We start from the raw sequence: 22,456 nt of genomic DNA on the forward strand, positions 1-22,456 counted from the left end.
CAGGACTTAAATGATCTGCTGCTAATGTCTTGGACATTCAGAAGTCTTGTGGAGTCCATGCTTCAATGCATCAGAGCTGTTTTGTCAGCACGAGGGGGGACCTACACAATAGTAGGCAGATGGTTTTAATGTTATGTCTGAACATCCCACCTCTCATGCCTCTCTGTCTGTAAACATATCTTTTTCACATGCCTTGGTGGCCATATTGCTTTTTGGCACAGATTTTTATTTAACGTGACTCTGTCATGGATGGTTTTTTCTCCTTCTTGCTTTCTTTATGCTGCCTGTATCTTACAGGAACATTACATCATTAGGAATGCAAACCTGTATTCCTAACAGAACAGTGTCCATGTCCCTAATTACAGCAGTGCCCCCCTCACATGAGTAATAAAACAGACCAATTAGCCGCTCATATGCTTTGCACTGCTACTTCTTCTGTGCTGAATCCTATATTGATTCATTTTGCAAATTGTTGTATGTTAAGAAGTTTTATATTATTTCTATAATGCATGTCTTCCATTTGCTCACTCTGGCCGCTTGAACCACAAGAACATACATTTGACAGTACAATCATTGGACCCAATTGATTCCAGTGATCCTTTACCACGGCTAAAAAAACAACACACACACATAGATTCACATACTGTATAGCTTTATTTCTTATTTCTCTCTCCCTCCCTACCTCCCACCCCCCTAAGTCTAAATAGAACGATTTGATAAATTGTATTTTCTTAATCTGTGTGTTTCCCACATTCTGAATGCACCACTTCCCTCTCTGATTCTGCTATGTAAGCCTACTAGTATGTTAAAAATCTGATGGACGTTCCAGATGATGGGGCATCCTCAAGCCCAAACAGAATATACTAAAAATAAATACAAATGTAGGAACAGGATGAGCAAAATTCTCATTAGTATGATGAGTGGGCCCGTAGAACGAGATGATCTGAAATACCAGAAGTTTTTAAACACTTTTAAATCACTCTATTCAATTTCTCCTGATCACTATAATGATGCCTACTCAAAGTTATTATGGTGTCAATTTTGATGTTGGGTGCTAACTTACTGCGTCATTTTACACTGCATTAATGCACACATTCATTCTTGGCGCACAGGAATGATGCTAACCAATAAACTGGCAGTACTAACTATATAAACTACTCACGTATGTAACTGCATGGCCGAGTTGTGGTTTCAAGGTCTTCCCAATAGTGCTTACCCAATTCTCAGTGTCCTTCGGGATTTTTCCTGGCTTTTCTATTTAATCTGGCTCCCCTTGACCCAGACTGGCTTATCAATGTTGTCATTTCTTTATCCCCAGACCCTGACTTGTTTTCTGACCATTATTTTATCATTTAACTTATCTGCAAACCACCCTAAAGCCTGTTAATACACATCTATCCTGTTATTCTCCTACAATAGGATAGGTAGAGATTCACGCTTTGCCTGCTGGTTTGGTTTTACATCCTGACAATGAACCAGTCCTGTTAGAGACTCTCAATTTCTAGCTTGACCAGTAAACTGGTCCTGAATGCCTTTATAATGGAGGTAGAAGTGAAAACTCCATTGCCACCTTGACGTCTGGAATAACCCCAGGGCTCAATGGCTTTAACACTCAATATTACCAAGATTTCTGTGGAAGTTACACCTTGCACTGTTGTGATGGGAATTCAAAGCCATTCTCCAATATTAAATTGAGGTTGACTGCCTATCACAATGGCCTGCTCTCTCTAAGCTGTTCTTTAATATGCCTGCCCACTGGCTGTATTCCCTACACTACACTTTACTCATGCTAGAGGTGGTTTATAGTGCCCTTGTGCGGTGCATTATGGGGACTTGGTCCCAGATGTGCCCAAATATGGTACACTAGTGAGTGAGCAGGACCCTGCATTTCGCTCCCTACTGCTAAAACCAAAACTGTTGGGAGGTGTGCTAAAATGTGAAATGTGAATTGTAGCCAGTTAACATTCAACTTTAGTCTAAAATAGCTATTAGGGAAAAATGATCTAACTCAGATATCGTTACATGGGGTTTGTTTAGCCTCAATTGTTCCATTTGTATTTTAACTGACCACAAATCACAGTTTAATAAATACACCCTAAAGGGGTCAAAGCAGAAACACAATTGATACTGGATCCTTTGACATACACAGAGTTACAAAAAAAAAAATAAAAAAAATCTGTGTTTTATTGATTTATTTTTTTCTTCAAGAATAGTAAATGTCTTTCATAAGAAAACGAAACAATAAGCAAAATAATGATTTGTTCTTTGATTGAAGCTGTAGTTCCTGTCGCTACCGGAATGCAGACAGTAGGTGGCGCCAGTGCTGCACATTTGGAAACCTGTTTCTTTGTTTGTCCCTCACCGCTTGCCGTAGCCCGGGGGGGTTAATGATGGCGACTTCCCAGGACTTCCACGTCCAGATGTGTCACAAAGAAATTGTCAAATATGATCTCGAGATCAAAGCTCTGATCCAGGTACATGGGATCTCTGATAGCTGTGCTGCTTTCTCCATTCATTTCTCTGGCCGGGCTGCTTATAGCTTCCAGTTACAGTGATTCGATATGGTGCTGCTAACATGGCACCTTGCTTAACCCCTGACAGCAGGGCAGTGAGAGCCACTGAATCGGGGCAGGGAGAGTCATTGAATCAGGGCAGGGAGAGCCACTGAATCGGGGCAGGGAGAGTCATTGAATCAGGGCAGGGAGAGCCACTGAATCGGGGCAGGGAGAGCCACTGAATCGGGGCAGGGAGAGCCACTGAATCGGGACAGTGAGAGTCAATGAATCGAGGCAGTGAGAGCCACTGAACCTCCTCCTTAGGACTGGCAAAGCATAATGGGAGACGTAGTACACAGTAGCTGGGGTGTGAAAGGTTATTCCTAATTGTTTCTGATTAATTAGTGGGATCCCTAGAACGTATAGAATTGTGACAAGTTGAATAGAACCTGCAATAATGTCTTGGGATCCTGCTTACAGAATACAGTTTAGACTTGCTGAGTATCATGGTAAATGCAGTTTTCAAATATCTGCAACACTGGGATTAGCCATGATTGCTGTAAGGGTGCGGTGTATTATGGAATGATATTAATTTACAACGGGGATGAGATTGTGTACTGCAGATCAGCTATAGATTTATTGTTGCCATTTGTTTTTATTTTTATTGCATCATGCAACGTTTTTGAAGGGTCACCCACATAGACTTTAAGTGATAAAATCTTCTTTATGCTGGTGTGGCATGTCCTAGATATTTATTATTTTAAGTTTAACCCAAACATTTTTTAAGGTTCACAATGTGGTCCATAAAAACCCTTATGCTAATATGGAAAATGCTGTTTATTTTGCTTTAGTAGTGAGTTATTTCAAAATAGGATCTTTAAAAGTTGGTTCGATATGAAGAAATGTTTCTGTTATTTAAAGGAACACCCTGGCACCATGTTACTATAATACAGTATGTCAAATGTTTTAAACATCAACAACATACCTGCACAGGAAGCTGGATGTCTCTGCTCAGCCTAGGAATAACTGATACAGGACAGTGCTCATTGGCTAAGACCACCCAACTGATAATTTCAGCCAATGAGTGTGGTCCTGTTTAGCTTAGCATAGCTAACTGGATTAAGGCCACAGGTGCCTAGCAAGACCTGGTTAGTTGCCAAGCCATTCTAAAATCGTTTGACAAATCACACTGGGAGGCCGTCAGCGTGCTGTAGTGGTTATGGTGCTTGGAATGTTCATTTAATTTTCTATAACACTGCTGAACTTATACCATACCCAGTGCTTTATGGGGCCAACACAGCTTTCTGTGAGCTTTAATTCATGTGTCACGATTCTTCTGTAGAAAGCCAACACCAGAAGTTCAGATCTCAGTTTTGCATGTACCCTTATCTTATTGAACAATCTAAAGTTAAACGGACACTATAGGCACCCAGACCACTTCTTCTCATTGGTGTGGTCTGGCTGTAGTGTCCATGTTCCCTAAACTCTGCAATGTAGAACATTGTAGGTTTTCAGAAACTGCAATGTTTACATTGCAGTTTTAAGACTGTCTTTAGTGTCTGTCTACCAGACAGTCACTTCCGGCACTTCCTGCACTGGTGTTTGACTCTGTGAAATAGTGCTGGACATCCTCATACTTTGCATAAAGACGTCCAGCATCTATAAAACCCCATATGAAAGTATTGAGGTAATACTTTCCAATGGGGAAGGCCTAAAGCACATGCGCATTATATCCCCCCATCGCTGACGGGGTAGGATGAGCACGACACAGCACCAAGGGACATCTGTGCCTAAATCTGGTAAGTGTAAAATGTTTTTTCAACCCTCGTTTTGCCATGGTAGAGGGCACTATAGTGTTAGGAATACTGTATTGTATTGCAAGCACTTTAGTTTTATTTTAACAGTGTGTTCTGTGTTTGTGTTTATTATTATTATTATTATTATTAAAAGTTATAGATGATCTGTTATCATATTTGGCGTACTAAAGAATACTCCTAATGATTATAGGATATTCGAGAATGCTCTGGTCCCATAAGCGTGCTCACTGATCTGAATGCACAAGTTAAAGAGAAATTCCATCTCCTGAGATTGAGAATACAGGTGAGTCAACACATGTGTAATACCTGAATTAAAGGGGAAGACTAGACTGTAATGCTTTGTACCATATGGCGGTAATGACTGTGAATTCACACTGCTATCTATCAAACACCTGGCAATGAATGCTCACAGCTATACTCTAACACGTGCAAGCCACTGACTGTTCACTGCTAAGTTATACAGGTTCAATTATTTATACTAAAGTAAATTGGCATACTGTTTTGATGCCATTCTTAATAAAACACTCTACCTGTGTGTTCTGTTATTTTCTTGACATTGTCTGCTTATGCATCGTTATATAAAAAAAAATCCAAGTAGATACAACTTTGCCCCAAATATTTCTGGTAAAACGACTCCCCGAAGAATATAACTATATTCTGATGCAGAATCTTTTAAGAGTGATAGTCAACATCAGCTGCATCTACTTGCATAATGCACAGGTGCCTAAAATCTTAAACCAACATGCCCAGGACGATGCTGATAATGTATGTCTTGCGTGACTTTCAAATTGTTGTGTTATCACACATGCACAAATTTGGCAGTGGCACACACAATCGCAGAGTGCAATATTGAAATGTGCATTTAGGTCATTGTCTGATTTGTTCTTTTTGCTTATTTCTATAACTGTTATAACTCAGAGGGGTATATATGTTCTAGGATCTTGAGCAGATGGCCAGAGAGCAGGATAAGGAATCTGACAAGCAAGCCTTGCTGAAGGAGATGGAGTGTCACAAAAGGCAGATGCTCAGGTAGGTGTAAGTCACAATAGTGCTTCTCAAAGACCATGTTTTATTATGGGTATTATTCACTAAACACAGAATTTGCAGTAGATAATTCTGAGAATATAAGGGCATTTTAAGTACGGAAGAAGAATTTGAAAGGTTGTTTACTTGATTCAGTTTTTCCATAAACTTACAAAACAAAATTGGCTTTGACCAAACTGAATTTTCCACCTGAAGTTGCTTAAAGGGATACTCCACTGTCTAAATGGAGAAATAACTACAAATCAGTGATTAGGAAATATACCCCCATAAAAACATGCATGCATTTTATTATACATTTTTTATTGTGAATATATCCACAAACGGCTTGCGAAAGCTATAGATCTGCTGTCTCCAGCCTTTGTAAGCCATCCCCTTCTTCCCCAGCCCAGACTTTCTGTGGCTGTCCAATCACAGATTTCCCCATACAGCTCAATGATAAGCTTTTGCAAGGCAGGTGCTCTGTGCAATTTGCTGCCTTTTGAGTTTAGTCTGTTTGTTGGTCTGATTGGCACCCAAGGGGGTCTAACAAGGTTAATGTGTAAAAATGTCAATTTCAATAGAAATCTGCACTTTTTATCAAATGAAAAAAGAAGACACACTCTTCACACATAAAACAGTTGCGCAAGCTAAACTGCTTTTAGGGTCGCGAGTGTGCCTTTCAAGATGCCAAAAACCCCAAATGAATAGTTGCTTTTATAGTTTCTGCACTGCTTTAGTTGCGCAGGCAAGCAGCAGAAGTGAGCTCTGACCAAACCAGGAAGAGTCTCCACCAGATACAAGTTTTTTCTCTCCCTGTTCTGTGGGATCTGATGTTATCACTTAAAGCCAACAAAACGTAATGGTATATAGAATTCTGGTCACTGCCAGTACTTCTATTCATCATTTCTGATCAATAGAACAACTGAATAAGATGATAATAGCCATGACACTGCTGTTATCACTTTGACAGCCGTATACATACTCTTACCATTCACACATAAAGCACCTTAGCTTTAGGGGTCTGGAGTGCCTAATATACAAGGAAATTAATGATACTTTTAAAAATGTTGTATATTTATCGAGCTAAAAAATACAACTTTCCCTATGTCTGCAACGAGCGTGCGGTACTCCTTTCTTACATGCTACAGGATTGTTTTTATACATTGTTAAACACCAGGCGAGACATCAAGGCGCTCAGAGAGATGATGTACGGGGAAAACTGAGGATTAAAATGTCAATGATAGTGTCTGATCGCAAGCTATGGGAGTACGCACCAGATCAATCCTTGCGCTGTCATTGCATGTAATCTGTTTAACATATCCATTTGTTGAATGCATACCCTGTCTTATTATACGTGTATTGCTTGTGATGTCTTGTACTGGAATAAATAAAGAATTAAAAAAAAAAAAAATACAACTTTACACCTTATGTAGGTGAAATACCAAGTTGAGACATTTTCTGTTTTTGGTGTTAAGTACAAGTGAGGATAACAAAAGCATTTTTTTCCATTTTAAAGAAATATTAAATGCCCACCGTGTTTTTTTTCATTTAATATTCTGTGGTGGTTACAAGGAAATACACTTAAATATTGCATCTGTATTTCCTTTGAATGTTAAGACTTGGCTTTCACTAAATATATAATGTACAGCTACCATCACACAGTACTGTACAACCGAGACTTCATTGGACAATTCCATACGGTGCTTAGCGATGCTGGGTGTCTGTGAAGATAGGTGTGCAAATTCCTGGGAGGATCAGTAATGAACAGTGAAGTAGCCAATAGGAGAAGCAATTATGTCATATCCCCCAAAGCTAGCCACCCCCCATGTAATCCTGCCAGGCCCTTTCATGTTAACTTCCACTGACAGCAGTTGGCTTCATATTGATGAACAGGGACATCTGTGGTCATCCTACATGGGCCCACTCCACCTAAAGACTCATCACTCAATCACTCACCTGCCTTCTACCTGCTGTTGCTGTATATTCACTTCTCTCATCCTCAGCTTACATCAAAAAGTAGAGCTCCTCTATTGATTTGGGAACAGGAATATTTGTAAGTAGCGGAGAATAGTTGCTTTACGTTTGTTGCACAATGAAGGTCAAAGCCTAGGGGGAAAAATATATTCCCTTTCATTCTTGTACAGTTTCTTTATGAGTTCTTGCCCTTTTGCCCTCTCAGAATTCATTCACACAAGTGAAAAACATCTGGAAACCGACAAATTAAAAAGTGAGTGTTGTGATCAAGCATTTCTTTTAGGCAAGCTCAAGTAATTTCTACTCCTTTATTTATTGCAGTAATCAGACCGTGTGGAGGAAGTCAAACCTTTCCTGTAAGCAGACAATTGACAACTCTGAGAAAGATGAACTACTTGAAGGAGGGGATCCTACGAGACAGAGGTGCGGAGTGTTTCTATAGGTGTACAGAACATCCCGCTTCCTGCTGCTATAGGCTTTGTTGTATCGAATGATTCCTTGATAGTGCATTATTATAATATAGTAATGTATACAGAATAAGAAAGTCCCACCTAGTTGTATGTTTTTTGTGTTGCTGATGACAAAGTATTGAGACTTTTTTCTTTATCAAACTTCAGGGTGGATTGCTCTAGCAACTGCCTCTTTTTTGTTTGAATCTACATTCCGGCCAGGTGCACAGTAGGGATCGACCGACATTGATTTTTTGGAGAGCCGATACCGATAATCTGTGAACTTTTAGGCCAATAGCCGATAACTTACCAATATTCCGATAGGAAAGCATTGAATAATATGGGGAAATCCTAATGCGAGCATGGCTTTTTCCACACACGCACATTAGGTCTCCCCCTTGGGGGAGAAGCGGGGGCGGAGCTGAGCCAGCACCGAGGGTCTTCTGCGCTGGACCCAGAACAGGTAAGTGACAGGTGGGGTTATTAACCCCTTCTGCTTCATGGGGAGTACGGGGGCTTGACAGAGAGGGAAGCTATAGTGCCAGGAAAACGAGTTTGCTTTCCTGGCCTGGCATTATAGCTTCCCTTTAATTTGGACTGTGTGCTGCCAGTGCCTAGTTAACCCATTGGCCAAAATGCAGAAAACATGTGTCCCCCCTCTCTTCTTCTCTGTATGATTAAACACTCCTCAGCTCATTTTAATTTACATTTCTCCCAGCAGTAGCATATATCCAGTACCATGGGGGGGCTTGTTACTATGTATTGTATAGTGTCAATATACTGCCCAATACAATACCCAGGACTTTATTATCATTTGTATAGTGCTAGTATACTACCCGCTCCCAGTGCTTTATTATCATTTTATAGTGCCAATATACTACCAAGGGCTTTATTATCACTTATAATATAGTGACAATATACACCCAGAGCTTTATTATCATATAGTACCATATTCACCACCTCCACCCCCCTCACTGACTACCAGGGACTGTATTATCATTTATAATATAGTGCCAATATATACCCAGAGCTTTATTATCATATAGTACCATATTCACCACCACCCCCCTCACTGACTACCAGGGGCTGTATTATCATTTATAATATAGTTCCAATATATACCCAGAGCATTATTATCATATAGTGCCATATTCACCACCCCCACCCCCCTCACTGACTACCGGGGGCTGTATTATCATTTATAATATAGTGCCAATATATACCCAGAGCTTTATTATCATATAGTGCCATTGATACCGGAGAAACTGACGGAAGCCAAGTACAGAGAGATGGACACAGGTTTCTTCAGGAAGGAAGAGATTCTTTATTGGATCACCGATCGGGACTCAGAGGGACTAGCGTCACCAAAATACCACAAGTTCTGAGCCCCGGACAATAGTGCAGGCTCCTTATATAGGCATATAACTCCTCCCATATTAAGCTCCACCCGCACATTCTCTTAACCAATCAACACAATAAGAATTAACTTCCTGTTTGACCGCATGGCTTGTCCAGCACAATGGAGGAGGGGGAATACTATATCCTGTATTCTTGCACATGCTCCGTACACTACTGATCGTATCTTGCCTCGTGCAACCAACTGATCGATACGTCAGCATATGCACGTACACATGCCACGTGGTAATCTCGGCCTACTAAATTTATTTTTACCGAGATTCCACCACATTCCCCCCTTTGATGCCTCTTGATATTTTACAATTACTTGAGGCATCACATAACCTTAGTTTTGCTTACACCGCAAGTTACCTTGAACCAGACCAGACTTATCTTATGATGTGAATCTTCAACATTCATCTTCCTGCATTGGTTCTCCCTGATCTAGAGCCCTATATTTATATATCGCCATTATCTGTGCAGCAGCCTTCCTCTCTGCTATACTTCCTATCAGGCTTTGCACAGACCTAACTACTAAGGGGATAAGACACGGTAGGAGTAGACACAACAATAAGATCAATAGGACTCCACCTACCACTGCCTTAAGCCCTCCAAACCACTCATACCAGCTACCAAACCAACTACTTGGATTATACCCTTTCCATACCTGAGTAGGCACATGCGCTAGTTTAACCATATGGCTAGTAAGCTCAGCTATTGCTTGCCCTTCGTCGTCTATTTGAAGACAGCAATTGCTTAGGTTAAACTTCCCACATACACCTCCCTCTACTGCCAAAAGGTAATCCAAGGCTAATCTATTCTGGTATACTGCTGTCCTCATCCTGGTATTATGTTTCACTAGGAGATTGAGTGCTTGTGATGTTTCATTGGTGATAATCTCAACCACCGCCTGTAACCTTATAATGCGGTTGAGCATATAAATAGGGGTTCTATAACCAAAGGTACCATCTTCTGCCCACGTGGCTGGCCCATAATAATCTATGATACGCTGGGGAGGCCATTCATTATCTTCCCAGGTACCTATCTCTAGGGGTCCCCTTTTCTTCCTATGATTCACATCATACACTTTAACACCTAAAGTCTCACCTGTTTCAATCGGTAACAAGAAGAAGGATGGTTTGAGCATACCCAACACACATGCCCCTTCCCAGTCCTGTGGCAACTCCGAATAGGCTTTCTTACCACAGATCCAGTACAAATTTGCTGGGGCTCTCCAGGTAGATGTGATGGATAAATCAAACCACACATCCTTTAAATTGGCATATCTAGCAAACGGGTTAGATGGTTCTGAGACATTTGAAGCCGACCACCAAGTTGTATTTTTAGTATCATCATCATAAGCTTTTTGCCCTAGACAAGTTAATTCTCCTACAGAAGTATTATACATTATTCCTTTCCTTGCTATGCAAACATAACCTATGATGGAGGTCTTTAATCTCCACTCAGATTTACCTCTAACACTCAAATGATAATCGGCTTGTGCAGATATTAGTTGGTCAACTGCCTCAGAACCGGACATTACCTCCTTTGCTTCCCAAGGCCATTGGTCTCCCATGTTAGTACCTCCACACACATAGCAGTTGGTAACATTAAGACTACCGGCAATACTTTCGGCTAAATCTATGAACAGGTTCTTAGCGCTATGGGGGATCTTATTATCTATACTCATCTCTTCATAAAAGGAATGGTATACTTGATGAGTCTGGGAGGATACCGTATCAGTCTCTATTCCTATAAACAATAATGTCCCAGGATCTAAACCCGTCCCGTATATCTGAAACCCAAATAAATTTCCATACTTATCTAGGAACTTGTCGGGGTTATTTATAAGTATATGGACTGGGTTGCATTCCATAGACTTACAATATGGGCTAGTCGGCAACTTAGTCACTATCATGTCTTTATCTACTGTCTGTCCCCAAGTCGCCCACCCCACACAAGACCAATATGGGCAAAAGTTATAGTCTTTATTTGGGCATCTAGGACTCACATATTTATTTTTACTACTGGGACAAATATATTTATCGTTAGATCCATACGTCCTCTCCCATCTAAGATCCCCACATACATTCCACGGCTTTCTACCACTTGATATCGCCTTACATGCATCAAATAGCAGAACACCCGAAGAATATACGGATTCTAACACCGTCTTATTAATTAGGGTCCCCTGAGGATCTCCATTCCTGAGAGTCAACCAAATTGTACGAGGTTGATACTCCGGACTGAAGCACTTAGGTTCTCCTACTCCTAAATGGCACACACTATAGTCTATATTTAGGTATCTACATCTTGATACCTCTCCTTTACACTCGTATTGTGAATGCCAAATTAGGGTTTGGGAAATATGGTTACCTGTTCTCGTAGTCTTAATGCATACCTCACAGCTAGGAGTGTCGGTACCTCTACCTTCCTGAATATAAAAACACATGTAAATAAACACAATCAAAAGCACATCTTTCGCCGTCATCCTCAGTCTTCGTCCGTGCGATGGAACCTCAGCTTCCAGGATGTGAGGGCTGCAGGGAATGGAGTTCTGCTCGTCTTCACAGGTGTCTCTTCGAGACTTTCCTGGCTTATACACTATGTGATGGTAAGCGGACAGGCTTTATTATGGCCTTCTCACTCACACCTGTAACAATAAAATTTGTAATCCACAATAATTCCTCGTTACTCCGACTGAGTAGTGCGTTTCAACCGGATCTTGCAGGGATTCTCTGGATCTGCTGTAACTTGCCAAGAATCGACTGCTGCTGGTTTAACCCTGGAGTGATGTATCCACGGAGTCACTTCTGCTACTTTTATCGCTGTAGGGGTAGACAAAAGAACAACATAAGGACCTCTCCACTTGGGCCCTAACGGTACATTATTCCACTCTTTAATCCACACTTGGTCTCCTGGATGATAACTATGAACAGGGGGATAAATATTCACAGGTAATCTATCTTGTACCCATTTCTGTACCTCCTCCATAGTCTTACCCAACTCTACAACCTGCTGCCGGGTAATTCCTTCTCCCAACTGACTCAAATCCCCCCTTAAGTTACCAAGTACGGGAGGTGGTCGCCCATACATAATTTCAAAAGGAGAGAGGCCCATCCTTCTGGTAGGGGTACTGCGGATTCGCAATAGAGCTATAGGTAAGAGAACGTTCCACTTAAGTTGGGTTTCCTGACACATTTTAGCCAACTGGTTCTTAATAGTTCTATTCATTCTCTCTACCTTACCAGAACTCTGGGGTCGATATGCAGTATGAAGCCTCCACTTTATACCAAGCATATGAGTCAGTTGTTGTAGGCACTGGTGAACAAAAGCTGGACCATTGTCCGATCCTATAGAACAGGGTAGTCCATATCGGGGTATTATTTCTCGTAGCAGGAATCTCACAACTTCTCCTGCTTTCTCTGTACGAGTGGGACATGCTTCTACCCAGCCTGAATAGGTGCACACAATTACCAGCAGGTAACGATGTCCACCCGATTTAGGCATCACTGTAAAGTCTATTTGTAGATCGGACATGGGGAGTCCCCCCATAAACTGGACTCCTGGTGGCTTTACTGGTCCTTGTCTTGCATTATTTTTAGCACACGTTACACATCTGCGTACAATGGCCTGAGTCAAGTTGGACAGTCTTGGTATGTAGAAATGTTTCCTGAGAGATTCTTCTGTACTGTCTCTCCCAGAATGTGTCCCGTTATGATAGTTCTGGACAATTTCTACTGCTAGTGATGCTGGTATAACTATTCTTCCATCTTCTAGCTGATACCACTTGTTCTCCAAATATTTTCCCGGTTCAGTCTTTAACCACTCCTCTTCTTGAGCTGTATAAACTGGAGTCCATTGAGACAGTGGGGTTGGTATTAGAGCAGCTATATGCCCCACATACTCCTGTCTTCCTGATTCGGCAGCACGCTTAGCTGCACTATCTGCCATCCGATTTCCCTTGGTTACATCACCATCTCCTCTCAGATGCGCTCGACAGTGAATAATACCGACTTCTTTCGGCTCCCACACTGCTTCCAATAGTTGTAGGATTTCAGCTGCGTACTTGATTTCTTTGCCTTCTGAATTCAGTAGTCCTCTTTCTTTATACAAAGCTCCGTGGGCATGAGTGGTTAAAAACGCATACTTAGAATCCGTATAGATATTTACTCTTAAACCTTCAGCCAATTGTAACGCTCGTGTTAGTGCTATTAATTCTGCCTTTTGTGCTGATGTTCCTTTTGCCAGTGGCCGAGCTTCTATCACCTTGTCTATTGTTGTTACTGCATATCCTGCATAGCGGATCCCTTCTTTCACATAACTACTGCCGTCGGTGTAATATTGAACATCGGGGTTCTGGATGGGAAAATCACGAAGATCTGGTCTACTTGAGAATACTTCATCCATTACTTCCAAACAATCATGTTGACTTTCAGTAGGTTGTGGCAAAAGGGTAGCCGGATTTAAAGTGTTTACAGTCTCTAAATGCACTCTTGGGTTTTCGCACAACATTGCTTGATACTTGGTCATACGGCTATTACTAAACCAATGATTTCCTTTGTAATCCAACAACGTCTGTACTGCATGTGGAACTCGTACATAAAGTTCTTGACCCAGAGTGAGTTTATCGGCTTCAGCTACTAGCAGGGCGGCTGCAGCTACGGCTCTTAGACAAGGTGGAAGTCCGCTGGCCACTGCATCCAATTGCTTAGACATGTAGGCAACAGGTCTTTGCCATGATCCCAAGTACTGTGTCAATACTCCCACAGCCATTCTTCTTTGCTCATGTACGTATAAGTAGAATGGTCGTGTGTGATCAGGTAGACCTAATGCTGGGGCACTCATCAAAGCCTTCTTCACATCTTCAAATGCCGTTTGCTGTTCTTGGGTCCATAAGAAGGGGTCGTGCTCTGTACCTTTGATGGCTGCGTACAGAGGTTTTGCTAGTATCGCATAGCTGGGAATCCATATCCTACAGAAGCCTGCTGCCCCCAAGAATTCTCGCACTTGTCTTCTATTCTTGGGTATTGGTATTTGGCAGACAGCTTCTTTTCTCTCTGGCCCCATAATCCTTTGACCTTCAGAGATATGGAATCCCAGATACTTGACAGTTGGCAAACACAACTGAGCCTTCTTTCTAGACACCTTGTATCCTGCCTTCCAGAGAATGTGTAGTAGATCGTGCGTTGCTTGCTGACATTTTTCTTTGGTAACTGCTGCTATCAACAAGTCATCTACATACTGTAACAATACACACTCTCCTGGGATGGACTCGAAATCCAATAGATCTTGACTTAGGGCTGAACCAAATAGGGTAGGTGAATTTTTAAACCCTTGGGGCAGTCTTGTCCAAGTCATTTGGCGTTTTGAGCCCGTTACAGCATTCTCCCATTGGAAAGCGAAAATACATTGACTTTCTGCGGCAATTCGAAGGCAAAAGAAGGCATCTTTGAGATCTAAGACTGTGAAGTAAGTAGCCCCGCCCGGAATTAAAGCAAGCAGGTTATATGGATTGGGTACAACTGGATGTATGCTAACAACCGCATCATTGACTGCTCTTAAGTCCTGCACAGGTCGATACTCATCTGTACCGGGCTTCTGAACAGGCAGCAATGGGGTGTTCCAGGGGGAAGTACAGAATTTTAGGATACCATACCGTATGAATTTATCCAGATAGGATTGAATGTTCTTCTTAGCCTTCTGTGGGATGTGGTATTGTCGTAGGCTTACTGGATAAACCCCAAGTTTTAGTTCAATTTTTATGGGTGGAATATTGCGGGCCAGTCCTGGTGGGTTGTTCTCTGCCCAAACTCCTGGTATGTTGAATAATGTCTCATCACTCCTAGGGTTTTGGCTAGTCAACACTGTATAAAGTCGCCACTCTTCTTCCTTTGGTACGGATAAAGTCATAATACCTGAAGGTCCATTAAACTTTAAGGATGTTGTTCCATTTGGTAGGAACGTAATCTGCGCTTGTAATTTTGATAGCATATCACGTCCCAGCAATTGGACTGGACATTCAGGCATATAAAGGAATTGGTGTTTCACTACGTGGCCTCCCAATGTACAGAGTCGACTTTTAAGAACCGGTTTTTCAGCACTTCTTCCAGTTGCTACTATCACAGTAATAGTCCTTCCAGATGGAGGAGCAACTAGATTAGTCACCACTGAATGTTCAGCACCAGTGTCGATCATGAACGCACTCCTTTTCCCCCCTATTGATACATCGACCATAGGCTCCGCTCGACCAAGGGGGATGGAGCCCGGTCGGTATCAATAGTCCTCCATGACCGTGTCAGCCAATCCTACAAAGTCCCTACCTTCTCTATCGCGGGACCTCTGCGCTGCTGGAATATATCTATCTTCCCTAACACTTCCTCTGTTCCCATTACTTCCTCTATAACCATTACTCCCTCCGGGGCCTCCTCTACCTCTCGCTCTGCCTCTAAAGTTTCCGTAACCTGACCTAGGTCTGTCTCTCTCAGACTGTTCTCTTCGCGGACACTCATTTCTCCAATGCCCTTCTTCCCTACAGTAAGCGCACTGATTCCTACTTAGAGGTTCCTCATTCCACTTACTATCGCCTCTATCTGGGCCCCGTCTATCTACGCCTGCGATCGCTACCGCTAGCATATCAGCCTTTTTACGCATCTTGCGCTCTTCCTCTTTCTTATTTTCTGTATCCCTGTTCATATAGACCTTATTTGCTACCTCCATTAGTTGGGTGATTGACATACCTGCAAACCCTTCTAACTTTTGTAGCTTGCGCTTAATATCTCCGTATGCTTGGCTGACAAAGGCGGAGTTAACCATTCGGGAATTGTCTGCGTCTTCCGGATTAAAGGGGGTATACAAGCGGTATGCCTCCAATAATCGGTCATAAAAGACACTGGGCGCTTCATCGCTTTTCTGGATCACCTCAACTGTCTTTGACATGTTAATGGCTTTCTTTCCTCCTGCTTTCATGCCAGCAATTATAGCGTCTCTATAGGCTCTGAGTTGAACCATGTCAGCACCATTTACGTTCCAATCGGGATCGGTATTGGGATAGTGTGTTGCGGCCCATGCTGCTGGATTAGCTTGGTTCAAAGCACGGGCTCTATCCTCTAATGCTTTAATGGCTGCTTGATTTATTCTCGTTCTTTCCTCATTATTAAATAAAGTCATTAATAACTGCTGGCAATCAGCCCATGTCGGATTATGCGTCTGTACTATTGAGGTGAACAGATCAGTCATGGCTTGTGGTTTCTCAGTATACGAGGAATTATGGGTCTTCCAGTTTAAAAGGTCGGTTGTGGTAAATGGGACATATACGAAGACTGGGTCAGCGTGTGCCATTTGACCTGCGGCATCGATATAAGCTGACCCGGGATTTAGGCGAAGAGGCATCTGATAGTGCTTTAATTGTTGGGCACCAGTTAACTGTCGGGTTTGAATGGGGCTACGTAGAGAGGCGTCAGTCATGGGTTCCGGTCGGGGAGAGGTAGGGTATGGGGATGTGGGAGGTTGGTTTTGGGAAAAGGTCGTAAATAAAACACTTCGAGCCGAGCTAGATGAAGCTTGACCGGAAGTCTGAAGTGGCGCCAAATCAGGATATTCGTTTCTAATGGGGGTGGGTTCTGGTTCCGGAAGGGGAGATTTAGTACGAGGGGGGGTGGATCCTGTACTGGAGGAGGAAGCGGAAGTGGATGGGGGTAATGAGGGGAGGGGTGCAGGGCTTCCTGCGTTTGCGTCACTTCTTCTTAACGGAAAATAAGGGGGCGGCAAAGGGATCTCGGACTCAGGGGGCGTGTCCAAAATGGGCCTAACACCAGTCCTAGTGGACGAACAAGTCCTAGCTACCATGAGGCGACACTGCTCCTCGTGGCATGTCTGGAGCCATTTTGGCGAGTCATTTACGGCCTGTCTCCAACAGTCAATATAAGGAAACTGGCCGTAAAGTTCAGGCCTACCTGATACAGCCACGTGTAAGCGCTGTACCAGAGTTAGATCCAAACTGCCACGTGGCGGCCATGCCGCAACCAAAGTAGGCCACTCCCTAGTGCACAAAGTAACCAAACGTACAGGAGACATCTTAACCCCAAAATCACAAGTTTTAAATCCCTTTTTAAAATTCTTTACCATGCAACCTAAGGGATCCGGAATCGTTGACTGCGACGCACCCATACTTAACAATGGAACGTCGTCGACAACAAATACTATACACGCGTACTATTCAACAGTCACACCCGTTTCCTCTGGCAACAGCACCACGTGGTACGGTTACCAAGTGAAACGTACACAATAACAATAAACACTCAGGGAATTCCCGTACACACACAGCTGTTACACCAGTCACTAGATAATCAATATTATGCCCTTTGGCGTAACTATACAGTCACCCACGCTATAATTCTCTATATACGAATTACCCGTCTATAACACACCCCAGTAACATCGTCTTTTACAAATAGCGGTTACAGTACGGTTAGCATAGGTCAAAGTACAAGTTAAGGTCACAATACAATTATTAGTGGTTATGGTGTTAAACATGCAATGGACGACAATGATTAGTACTTATTATACAATATCAGTAAATATACAGGGTTATGGTACCGTGCATTATAATACAGCAACACACTATTAACACTCTCGCTAGACGGCTGAGCTCGCGCTATCTAACAAGATATACACTTTACTAAACAATCGCTAACACATTTACAATTCCCAACTAAACTATTGGCCAGTACCTTGAATGGACTACCTAAAAACAATCTACATAAGTTTTGGTTAGCCACACTGCCCAATCACCACATATATAGCGAGCTAGAGAACCGAATTTACACAGACGCCTCTTAGTCGCACTATACAACGAACTAGAGGACCGAATTTACACAGACGCCTCTTAGTCGTACTATCAAAAGTCTAGTGGGTTCCAAATTTACACGCCTTCCCACTTAGCCCAGATAGGATGAGAACTAGCGAACCGGATTTACACAGACGCCGCTTAGTCTCCCGGTCCCTCCGACCTAGCGAACAAAATATACACCCTAGAACGCTAGTCTAGACAAGACACCGGTGTCCGGCTAGGGCTATTTTACACCAGAGCGCCCCGCCTGACTAACAGAATCAAACGGTCTGACTAAAGAGCGTTCGATCGAGCGGTGCGCCTTCGCTCCTTCCCTCCGACAGAGGGGGCAGATACACAGATTCAAAACCCCTTTGGGCCTACCGCACAATCGGTATACCCCTAGTGGGTCCTGCCGTCTAAAACAGCAGTTGTCTTACCTCCTCGTTCCTGAACCTGAGTTCACACTCATCGACGGGGACACCCCAGCACTTCTCACGTAGAGGCCGATGATCTCCTGGACAACGGCCCAGTGGCGCCGAGACGAAGGGAGGTCCACGCAGAAGTTCAGGGGTGCAGCCGTAGAGAACGTGGGCAAAGATAGACCGTCTCACGCCTCTGCCTCTCAGCTACCGTTGAACGATGAGCTTCCCGGCCAATGCACCAAATGATACCGGAGAAACTGACGGAAGCCAAGTACAGAGAGATGGACACAGGTTTCTTCAGGAAGGAAGAGATTCTTTATTGGATCACCGATCGGGACTCAGAGGGACTAGCGTCACCAAAATACCACAAGTTCTGAGCCCCGGACAATAGTGCAGGCTCCTTATATAGGCATATAACTCCTCCCATATTAAGCTCCACCCGCACATTCTCTTAACCAATCAACACAATAAGAATTAACTTCCTGTTTGACCGCATGGCTTGTCCAGCACAATGGAGGAGGGGGAATACTATATCCTGTATTCTTGCACATGCTCCGTACACTACTGATCGTATCTTGCCTCGTGCAACCAACTGATCGATACGTCAGCATATGCACGTACACATGCCACGTGGTAATCTCGGCCTACTAAATTTATTTTTACCGAGATTCCACCACACCATAATCACCACCACCACCCCCTCATTGACTACCAGGGGCTGTATTATAATTTATAATATAGTGCCAATATATACCCAGAGGATTATTATCATATAGTGCCATCCACCACCACCACCCCCTCACTGACTACCAAGGGCTTTATTATCATTTATAAGATACTGCCAATATATACTCAGAGCTTTATTATCATATAGTGCCAAAACCATCTTATCCTGCTTGGTGCAACTACCTCATCTGTGAAGTCTTCTCTCTCAGTGCTCATCCTCTTCTTAGATAGCGAGCTTTTGTTTGAATCCTGTAACTTCATCCTCACATGTTACTCACACATCTTCCTGGTGAGGAACATCAATTTCGATTTAAGCTGCGCACACCATATTGCATGCACAACTTGGACTGAGAGAAAGTGGCAAGTATTTCTTTTCATTGAATTTCTGTTCTCAACAGGAAAGTAGCAAAAGAAAACCTGGCCCAGTCCGCAAGCAATATAACGGAAAGCCTGATGGGTATCAGCCGAATGATGTCACAGCAGGTTCAGCAAAGTGAAGTAGCCATGCATACACTGGGTAGGTACGAGTTACGGGTCTGCACAGGTTGTCTCTGATTATAAGGCAAGGGACAGTGAGCACTGCCGTTGATCAATAAAAGTATGGAGTGTACCTGTTTAACAAAATTTACTACAGAGCTCAAAATGTCTACTTGCCCACTTTCTATTTTCAAGTGGGACTTCAGCCCTGGCGAATGTGGAATACACACACACAACCACACACCCAGCAGCCATCTGTGCCTCATCAGTAGTTTCTTTTATTTGTTTTTATTTTGGTGCACAGTATCAGCGTGACTCTGCAGCAATGTTCTTGTTAATTGGTCAATCACTGCTGAAACCAAAAGGAGAACGTCCAAGATTCTTCCAAGAGACCTTTGTTGATCTCCTTTACCTACAATAATAATTCGTTTTGTCTTTGCTTTCTTTAAACAGCAACCTCTTCCAGGACAATACTGGAAACCAATGAAGAATTTAAATCCATGTCTGGAACCATACAGCTTGGGCGTAAACTCATCACCAAATACAATCGTCGTGAACTGACAGACAAACTTCTCATCTTCTTGGCTCTGGCGTTGTTTTTGGCAACTGTACTCTACATCCTAAAAAAAAGACTATTTCCATTTTAATGGCTGCCGCGGGGTTTGTCAATAAGATCGTCTGTACAGACAATACAAACTTCACGATTGCCTGTCTGCACCGTTGAACATTAGACACTGTACGTCTCCCGGCACTACATCGTTAACTACTATGACCACATGTATGGAACTAATAGTGCAAGGACTCTTGACAAACAAGAACACATTAACTAAAATTGGTTTTAGATCAGTTCTTTTCAGTTGTATGAGAGGAATTAAAACATAAAGAGAACGTGTAAGGAAGGCTATTGTCAGCTGATAAAAGTATATGTGTTACTTTCTGAAATCTTATAGTTCCTAATTTTTATTGACTAATACAACATATTTGTGTGATTAGATGTTTGTAATGCCCCTTAAATGTATAAGAATGAGAGCAGCTCCATTAACTTCTTGTCTTGGCATTTACCGGAGTTAACAGTTGCTACTAATGTTAATGGCCATATCAATATATATTGGTAATTCATTTGACAACTCTACTATATTCCTGTTCTGAGATACAAAACATTTACCACAATATTCCTTATCACTTCTACAAAATGAAACCAGGTTCAAATGACTATTTTTGCTTAATGACAGCCCAGCTCTGAAATGTTACTTCTGTATTAAATAATTCAGTAGGAAATGCTTTAAATACCACAAAATGCTAAAAGGGTAGCATGGTTCAGCATATGAAAGTAATTTATAACGTAAGTTTTGCCCACATGCCATTGAAATCCAGTTCTGCAAAGGTGGATTATTACATAATTTTTAAACAAAGAATGTGTGTTCTAGATACATATATTTAATGGTTTCTTTATTTTTGTTGTGCATAGAGGGTTACAACAGTGCTTGTACAGCCGCAGTAGCTCTCACAAGCGCACATTTCAACGAGGAATAAACAGATATGTGGTATGTAGAGAACATGCACATTTTTTTTTTTTTGTAAGTTGACTTTACATAGTGTTACCAACAAGTTGAACAAAATATTAACAATAAAAATAGGTGGACATATGCTTAGAGTCGAGTAGTGCTTTAACAAATATGTGCTATGAGGGATAGTGCTATACTAGTGTGATTGAGCTGTAGGTTATTCGCACACTTTAATGAGGAAGGACTAAGTTAGCCTATCGTAATGGCTTGGGTTATGTGGGAGCGTACGATTAGTGCCTTAGAGTTAGCGCTTAACAGGTCACATCATGGTGAGGTAATCAGGTCTTAAATAATATAGCAACAAAAAAACATAGTTTGAACTGGTAACGTAACATTAATTTTGTTGTGCCGATTAGTACAAATAAGGTAGGCAGACAATGTAATAGAGCAGCAGGAAATGCTAGCAGAATGCTTGGTTGTATAGGGAGAGGTATTAGCAGTAGAAAGAGGGAAGTGCTCATGCCATTGTACAGAACACTGGTGAGACCTCACTTGGAGTATTGTATGCAGTACTGGAGACCATATCTTCAGAAGGATATTGATACCTTAGAGAGAGTTCAAAGAAGGGCTACTAAACTGGTTCATGGATTGCAGGATAAAACTTACCAGGAAAGGTTAAAGGATCTTAACATGTATAGCTTGGAGGAAAGACGAGACAGGGGGGATATGATAGAAACATTTAAATACATAAAGGGAATCAACACAGTAAAGGAGGAGACTATATTTAAAAGAAGAAAAACTACCACAACCAGAGGACATAGTCTTAAATTAGAGGGACAAAGGTTTAAAAATAATATCAGGAAGTATTACTTTACTGAGAGGGTAGTGGATGCATGGAATAGCCTTCCAGCTGAAGTGGTAGAGGTTAACACAGTAAAGGAGTTTAAGCATGCGTGGGATAGGCATAAGGCTATCCTAACTATAAGATAATGCCAGGGACTAATGAAAGTATTTAGAAAACTGGGCAGACTAGATGGGCCGAATGGTTCTTATCTGCCGTCACATTCTATGTTTCTATAAGTAATATACGGCACAGTGGCGTGTTCCATGAATAGCAGAGGTTAGACTGCGGCATAGAAGTGTGTATATTTTTACATTTTTCAGAGAACAAGGATAACTAAATTATTCTGTTGTCAGAATAGGAGTGAGTATCGACAACTGCGTTAGTGTGGCTTACGCCGCCGTGTGTGTAGTGCAATATTAAGGGCAACCATGTAGTTGTGGTCAGCTTGGGAGTAATGCTTAAGTGACTTGTGTGACCATTCCTTACGAGATGACCC

The 22,456-nt window shown here is 42.2% G+C and overlaps 1 protein-coding gene across 1 annotated transcript; it reads left to right on the top strand.

Moving 5' to 3' along the window:
• Positions 1–2,370: 2,370 nt before the first annotated feature.
• On the top strand, positions 2,371–20,866 carry BNIP1 (BCL2 interacting protein 1). Its single transcript, XM_063445232.1, has 6 exons — positions 2,371–2,474; positions 4,503–4,595; positions 5,250–5,341; positions 7,631–7,732; positions 19,533–19,651; positions 20,065–20,866. The coding sequence occupies exons 1-6, from the start codon at positions 2,388–2,390 to the stop codon at positions 20,256–20,258; spliced, it is 687 nt and encodes a 228-aa protein (XP_063301302.1). The 5' UTR covers positions 2,371–2,387; the 3' UTR covers positions 20,259–20,866.
• The last annotated feature ends 1,590 nt before the right edge of the window (positions 20,867–22,456 follow it).

Source organism: Pelobates fuscus, chromosome 3 (assembly GCF_036172605.1).
Source record: "Pelobates fuscus isolate aPelFus1 chromosome 3, aPelFus1.pri, whole genome shotgun sequence".
NCBI classification, from domain to species: Eukaryota; Metazoa; Chordata; class Amphibia; order Anura; family Pelobatidae; genus Pelobates; species Pelobates fuscus.

Excerpts from the sequence above, each read along its gene's own strand:
- BNIP1 (XM_063445232.1), top strand. The coding sequence starts at position 2,388 with ATGATGGCGACTTCCCAGGACTTCCACGTCCAGATGTGTCACAAAGAA. Across the intron at positions 2,475-4,502 it reads AGATCAAAGCTCTGATCCAG|GATATTCGAGAATGCTCTGG; the intron begins GTACATGGGATC and ends TAATGATTATAG. Across the intron at positions 4,596-5,249 it reads TCCTGAGATTGAGAATACAG|GATCTTGAGCAGATGGCCAG; the intron begins GTGAGTCAACAC and ends TATATGTTCTAG.